We start from the raw sequence: 7,445 nt of genomic DNA, 5'->3' as shown, positions 1-7,445 counted from the left end.
ATCAGAAGCATTGCAGCCAGTCCCTACGGAGACGACGACGACGGTGGCTTGGAAAATAAATAGCAAAGCACACTAGGATTCGCCGAAAATTGAATCGTTTCGTCGACGTTTCATTACTCTCCCTGTTCTGGTTGGAGCACCCAAAAAGGGCGCTCAAAACGAGCGCATCCGGCGGCCGGGTTTGCTTGCGACCGTTTGTCCGGTGCAACGGTCGTCGGGGGTCATTTATAATAATTATCCTCCGACACGTGACCCATTCGGAGCGGGCGCGTCGTCTGTCGCCCGCCGTGGCCACCGCGTTCATTTCAATTATGGGGGGATGCAACAAAATAGCGGTGACGATGGACGATGGGAAACTAATCCGTTTAAATTTCAAATATTAGGTTTTTATCATTGTCGTTTGTTTTTGCGCAAACACGAAGAAGTCGTTCGGGATCGTTTTCTAAAAATACGGCGACCGTTGGGAAGCCTTCTCTGCGAAGGAAATCATCTACTCTCACTCACTCTCTCTGTTCCGTTTAAATCCATTCCACGTACCGACTCGACTCGCGTTGTCGTGGCCAACTATCGCCCAAGCTGTTCGACTTCTCGTTCGAGGAAATCTAACCACGTCTATCCTGCGCAATACTTCATCAAACTTAACCATCTAGCAACCGGGGGCCTTACTACACGTACCGTACTTTTGTCGTTGGTCTCTCTGTCGCGCCCGCCATTAAACTATTTACTGCTTTAAAATTAATATCTTTACACTAGGAGCGATAATGTAATATATAAAAAAAACTTTTAAAGAAATAGTCAATCCTCAACGCATCGCAATAAGAAAATCGTGTTTGTGTTCCCATCTCTCACTCTCTCTCTCTCTCTGTCTCGCTCTCAGTCCCGCACGTAGTTCGGGGGGTCTTTCATTATTTCCTAATAACCAGCACTTAACTCAATCATTGTATTACCCTACGGGGTGTAGTTTACTCGCTAAAGCTATTTCCGTTTCAGTTTTCTTATTCGTTTGCTATAAAAAAAAGGAAAAAACGTCGCTATTCTTATCGTTGCCTTTGAATTTGTGTTTAGCTCTCTCGCTCACTCTCCCATCTTGTAACTTGATTCAAATTTAAGATCAAGATCGTGTTTTGCAATGGTTCGCTCCATTTTGCGGTTTTGATTTTACATTCCATCCTTACTATCTCGCACTCACTCACTCTCTCTCTCTCTTATGCCTAGTATTGACTTACGACCTAGGGGTTGTTTTGTTGCCGTCTGTGTTCGTTAAAGTTCGTGAAAATTTAACACATGCCGTCCACCGCGCGCACGTACGGTGGCCACTTCCGCTCGAAGTGTAATAATGTTAGCATCAAACTATATATAACTATATAACTATATGTATATATAGATTGGTATGTACGGTCACATACTCACACACATCTCTCGTCCACCAATCCATACGCGGGCACCTAGGAGGGCCCAGAGGTCCTGGGTCCAGGAGTCCCGCGCGTACGCCGCTGTGGAGTGGAGAGCGCCTTCCGTTGGAGAGCGCCGGCCACGACTGGGGTTGGTCCCGGCGTTAGAAAAAAAAAAACGTAAACAGGAAATCGAGTGAACGAAGAAGAAACGCTCGATGGGCTCTCGATGGGGTCCCCGGCGCCGAAGGAGCACTACACCTTTCAGGCAGCCCGGAAGCCAGCCTCTTCTCAGACTTCCGTACCATCATCGTCACCGCCGTCGGCGAACAGTGGACTGGTGCTGGTGTTGTTGCCGGTGGTCGATGGCAGCGGTAACGTTCCCGCTGCCGTCCCGGATTCACCGCCCGCCGGTGACCCACTCGCGTCCCCGACCGCCTCCCCGACCATTGGTTTCTTTTTCGGTTTCGGTGGTGGCCGCGGGGGAATCTTGGAGCGGGTGGTTGTCGTCGTGCCAGGAGCCGCCCGACCGTACAGTGACGAGGCGTCCAGGTCGGCGACGACCGTCCCACCGAACGCGGCCGCCAGTTTCGCCTCGGGAATCGCCTCGTAGTTGCCGGCCGCCGGTGCCGTCTGGCCACCGGGGGTGGCCGGCAGCGGCCGATCCTTCATGCTGTACCGGGCCTGCAGCGGGGTTGACGTGAGGGCGACGTGGGAGGCCACCCGGCCTCCGCCGGCAGCTGACGGTGATGCGACGCGGTGCGCCTTGTTCAGCTTGAGCGTCGAGTTACCGGAGGCCGTCGTCCGCAGGCCCAGATTGTCGTACACGGGTTCGAGTTCGCTCGGTGAGGTGGGGCTGGCGGCGTTGCTGGGGCCGGGCCCCGGCAGTAGTTCCGCCGTGACGGCCGAGCTCATCGACGGCGTCCAGCTGGGGGTGCGCGGTTTGCGCGGGATTGTCACGTAGCCCTGCTTGATGGCGACCTGCGGGTAGATGAGCGGGGCCGGCGTGAACGGCGAGTTCGCGCGCTGCGTCGCGATCGCGATCGTGCGCCCCGTCTTCGGGTGCTGCAGCGTGCGGAACCCGACCGGCACCTGCTGGCCTCCGCCGACGCCACCGCCACCGCCACCGCCTCCGAGGCTCGTGCCCGCCCCGGGGCCGTAGATGGGGCTCGCCAGTGGCGACCTACCGTAGATGCGCCCGTCGTGGATGTTGGACAGCGAGCTCTGGATCGAGGGCGACGGGGGGAAGCGCGCCGGCGGGAAGGCCAGCAGGTCCGGTGGCAGGTTAGTGCCGCAGCCGTCATCGACGAACGTGGTGCGCGAGCGGGGCGTCGTGTCCGACAGTGCCACCGAGGCCGTTTCCTCATCCTGGGCGACTAGAAGAGAACGACGGCCAAGACGGTTAGCGAAGAAGGAAAAGAGGGGGGAGAAAGAATATCCGATATGAGACGAGCGACGAGGGCTCGGGAGCACCACCACCACCACCAGCGAGAGTCGTACTCACCAAAACCGGTCTCCTCGAGCAGTGTCCGCTTGACCTCACGCTTCTCGTCGTACTCTGCCTTGCTGTCAGCCGGCTCGATGTCCGCCCGACGGGGCGGCTTCTCGACCGGGTTCACCTCGGTCAGCAGGCTCTTCTGCAGTTCGACGATCACCGATCCACCGTCGAGGATGGAGTCGTTCTGCGACTTATCGCCCAGCATCGCCTTCCCGCCCAGCAGCCCGTTTTCGCTCATCGTAGTGGTGGCGTTCTTCTTGAAGCGACGCACCTTCCGGCACCAGCACCATACCACACCCGACACCACGATCACCAGGAGCAGCGCGATCAGCACGATGATCAGCACGATCCACAGGATGTCCTTCGAGCGGGTGGCGGACGTGATCGGGTGCGGGTCCGCTTTCAGGTCGAAGAACAGCTCGCTCTCGTCGATTCCTCCCCGGTTTGTCGCCTTGCACACGTACGTGCCACGGTCGGCTGGCCGCACCCCGACGATCGTCAGCTCCGACACCAGCAGCAGGCTCTGCTGATCACGATCACTCGTCCGGACCGCCTCCGTCACCAGCAGGCGCTTGTCGTGTAGCGAAAGCGATCGCTTCTGGAACAACCAGTCGATCTTCGGCAGTGGCAGCCCCGTTACCTTGCACAGGAACGTCGCGTTCTCGCCCATCCCCGGGAAGTGCAACCGATTCTCGGTGATACTGGGCGGGCACGCAAAGTCGTCCAGTTCGATCTCGTTCCACTGCTTGCCGGCCAGCGACCGCGGTTCACTGCACGCCGTCGGCGATGTGTACAGGTTGCGCGCCAGGACGAACTCACTGAAGCTGCGCAACCCGCAACTACAGTTCCACGGGTTGTTCGTCAGCGACAGGCTCGTGAGCCGGTCGAGCCCAGCGAACGAGTCCTTCCGCAGCGACTGGAGCGCGTTGTGGTCCAGCTCGATCTGCGACAGGTTCGGCACGGCCACGAAGCTGGCGAGCGCGATCCGCACCAACCGGTTGCTGCGCAGGTTCACCTTCGTCAGGAAGGCGAGCGACCGGAACAGGTTCGGTTCGATCCGCTCGAGCTGGTTGTTGTTCAGCAGGATCACCCGGATCTTCGTCAGCTCGTCGAACGTGCCGGGTTGCAGCGCGGTCAGATTGTTGTTCGCCAGATCGAGCTCGATCAGGATCGTGAGGTTGCGGAACGCATCCCGGTCCACGCGCTTCAGCCCGTTGTTGTGCAGATACAGCTTCTGCAGGTTCATCTGGTGCGCCCCGACGAACGTCTGCCCCGGCAGCTCGCCAATCTCGTTGTGCGACAGATCCAGGATCTGCAGTTCGTTGCTCAGATCACGCGGCACCCCCGGCAGCCGCTGGTTCGTGCAGTCCGCACTCTTTCGGCCGCTCTTCCAGCTGCACTTGCAGTTGCTGCAGTGCTTCGTAAAGTCCGGCTCCTCGTTGCCGTGTGCGCCGCTCGCCTGTAGCAGCAACGCCATTACGACTGCCGCCAGGGCCAGTGCCACCGCTAGGCCACCACGGCCTCGGTTCCGCCTCGCTATCGTCCGCCTCGTGTTGCACGCCTTTTCACAGCACATTTTGCGTGGTTTCTTCAACACTTTCTTCCTATTTCGGCCCCTCGTCTATCGCCGTCAGCCTTCTCGAGTCGAGTCCGCGATGCGACGCCAGCCACCGGAAGCGAGGAAAAAAGGAAAGAAAGCGAAAACTTAGCGAATGCTGAAATTGCTTGCGATTATGTCCGATTAAAGTCGGATGATGATTATCATCGAAATTGTGTTTACCTTCTATTTGGCTCCTGTCCTGTCGGTGTCGTCGTCCCGTCTCTCTCTGAGAGCGCCTGTACTATTGACTGTTCGTCGAAATGGGACGTAGTTTCTACTTCGGAGCCCCCCAGAGCAGGAGCTCGGTCGTCGGTGTCGGACTCCCTACACACACTGCCAGTGGCGATGGTTATGATGGTTGAGAGGTTGATGCGGCTGCTGCTGCTGCTGTCGTTGGCGCTGATGCTCCGTTTGCCGGCACCGTTCCGTGGGGACGACCAACATGTTTCTCCCTTTCATCGCCCGCACCGGGAAAAGAACCCCAGCAAGTCCAACTTATTCCGGTGTGCTCCGGTCCCCGGTCCCCGGACGGTGCAAGTGCATTGCTTCGGCGAGATTTCCTTGTCTGGAGAAGCAGAGAACCTGGGAACAACGGTAATGGAGATGTTAGTTGTAGGGCAGATTTAATTTGATATGGAAAATGAAGAAAATAAGAGCTGGGCCCGGGCCGTGCAGAGACGGAGCGGAGGGCCGAGTTCGCCCGTGTTCGTTGATTGGATGAGTACAAATGGTTAACCCCAAGCAGTCGCGCCCCGTTTCTATGATAATGATCCTCGCACCACCGGTGTCTCCGACCAAGGGGGAAGACCGAATCTGGCGACGGTGGACGAAAGTTTTCCGTTGTCAAGATGTGATTCTCCACCACTGGCGGCCAAGTGGTTGAGAATCAGGATCAGCTCACCAGTTGTGATGCCCGACGACGATTTTGGCACCGGTAATGAAGATGGTCAAACATAACCTTCTTCTATCGCGCCACGCCAAAACGTGCAGTGCTCGTGTGGTCAGAAAATGTCGGGAATTGGCTTAATGTTTTGAAATCTTCACTTGTCCTCATCTTCCCTACTCTATGGACCTATATCCGCATTTGGTCCAATGTCGGAGACTTTTGTGCTTCAAGCCATTCTTCTTGCGGACTCCGATCTCAATTATTGACTGGTGTCCACGGCGCCAGGTCTCTTAAGTTCTGGCGAACATCCAGAAGTTCTGGCGTGTCGAGTTTGTGGTAAAACGATCACGAACTGACCGCATTCCGAAGAAGTTGAACCAAGAATCTCTGATTGCTGGCCGAATGGAAGGAATTCATAATGCACCAACATAAACCACGATAATCGAAGACAATCGTGGTTACCGTTATTTTTTGGCCACCGTAGTACAATGCGCTAGCCAAACGATGACAAGCTCCTTTTCGCCGGTAGAAGACCTTCGACAGCAAAACTTTCCCAACTAGCGCTTGTTTGGCGTCATTTATGTTAATTACACTACCGATCAAACATGCCTCGGGGAGTCGGTGGCATGCGAATCGTAACATTTGTATGGAACTCACCACAAACCTCGACCGTAGCTATCTCGACAGCTGCAAAATTCTATCAGTGTATTTTGAACCATAAAAAGGACGCTTCCCCAAAGTCGTAGACCTTTTCATTGCATAGCGAATGCATAAGGCACAAGATAATCAGTGGATGGTTTATGACGCAACTTTCGACATCTGAGTGAACTTTAAAATCTGGACTCAAATCGCGATTAAGCTCATGGAACAAATGAATATGTTCTTCCCGAAGGAATTGACTATGGGTTGATGATAGCTATTTCGGGGTGACCCAACACCGATGGATGATGCAGAGGTTTTAAGGTTGGCCGTTTCGATTCATTTCGGGCGAACGTTTTGGGGCGAACGAATTTTATGTGAGTTGACAAAAGCCGAAACTATCTTAAACTGGGCCCCTGGGGGGGCGCAAGGTACCGCCAACTGATTACAAGAATCGTTCACATTAGGTCGCCCGACGGAAAAGCTGCGCTATTGCTCCGTGCACGGGCGTACCCCGGGGATCGCCGGACCGGTCCCCCGCTGGGTGCCGTTTGTGTGTCCAAATAGATCCCGTCTTTCGCCGTTACATCAAGCCCGGAATGGCACCCCCCCCGTCGGAGGAAAACATAAAACTTTACCGACCGACGGGGGGATGCCATTGGCACTGCGAAGCCAAACTAATATTATCTTTTGCGTCAATCCGCGATGGCGTTAACGCTGCACCAAAACGCCCTTCCAGAGAGCAATAGAGAACCCCTTGATCGGTGAAGACGTTCCGTTGGGGAGCAGAGCTTAAGGCTCGTAAGGAGAATGGCACCGGCAACTCCTGGCCACACCAGAAACCAAGGACGCGATTATTGTGGGCCCCAAAGCGAACATACATTCTACAATCTTCCCCTCGAAGAAGGACTCTGCCGTAAGAGTCCTTCTTCGGTGCTCTTGGTCCTTCGCGCGCGCTTCTGGTTACTTCTTTTCAATTCATTTGATTTCGCCCGCGAAATGCGGCATCCCTGCCGGAAGCCAGACAATGCTCCGCGCGAGATGCAGGCGCAGTCCTTGGGGCCACATGTGCACATGCACTTGAGCACTGCATTTTGCACCGCCAGCAGCGGTGTGCACCCTTGAGGATGCCCCGCTGCACACACTTGCCACTGCGTCAAGTCAGCCGAAGACAGGCCCTTCCTGCATTCGAGTTTCCGAGTGCTCCCCGGCCACACAGCTGGTGCTCCACGCAGAGCGACGAAGGGGTTTGTAATCCTTTCACTTATCGCCCCTGCCTGGTGGGGCGTTCAACGGAGGCGCAAGCGAAGAAAGGATGTATCTGGCTCCGGCAGTATAAATATCGCAAGTTTAGCATTGTTGCGCTCACAGTGACGCGCGCCCACGAAAGACGTTGCCGGCAACTTTGCAAGCCATCTTTCTGCTGTCGGC

At 55.8% G+C, this 7,445-nt stretch overlaps 1 protein-coding gene across 1 annotated transcript; it reads right to left on the bottom strand.

Moving 5' to 3' along the window:
* Positions 1-1,682: 1,682 nt before the first annotated feature.
* Positions 1,683-4,465, bottom strand: LOC131207393 (uncharacterized). The gene is made up of 3 exons (XM_058200004.1): positions 2,896-4,465; positions 2,133-2,767; positions 1,683-2,075 (listed from the first exon to the last, which is right to left on the bottom strand). Exons 1-3 carry the CDS (start codon positions 4,463-4,465, stop codon positions 1,683-1,685), a joined length of 2,598 nt encoding a protein of 865 aa, XP_058055987.1.
* Between the last annotated feature and the right edge of the window lie 2,980 nt (positions 4,466-7,445).

This window comes from Anopheles bellator, chromosome 2 (genome assembly GCF_943735745.2).
Source record: "Anopheles bellator chromosome 2, idAnoBellAS_SP24_06.2, whole genome shotgun sequence".
NCBI lineage: Eukaryota > Metazoa > Arthropoda > Insecta > Diptera > Culicidae > Anopheles > Anopheles bellator.
Note: the sequence above shows the minus strand (reverse complement) of the source record. Positions and strands in the feature narration are given on the sequence as shown.

What these genes read in the sequence shown, in the direction of transcription:
- LOC131207393 (XM_058200004.1), bottom strand. Translation starts at nt 4,465, where the DNA reads ATGTGCTGTGAAAAGGCGTGCAACACGAGGCGGACGATAGCGAGGCGG. An exon ending in GCTCGAGGAGACCGGTTTTG is followed by an intron (nt 2,768 to 2,895) that starts GTGAGTACGACT and finishes GTTCTCTTCTAG; the next exon opens with TCGCCCAGGATGAGGAAACG. An exon ending in ACCGCGTCGCATCACCGTCA is followed by an intron (nt 2,076 to 2,132) that starts GCTGCCGGCGGA and finishes ACCCCGCTGCAG; the next exon opens with GCCCGGTACAGCATGAAGGA.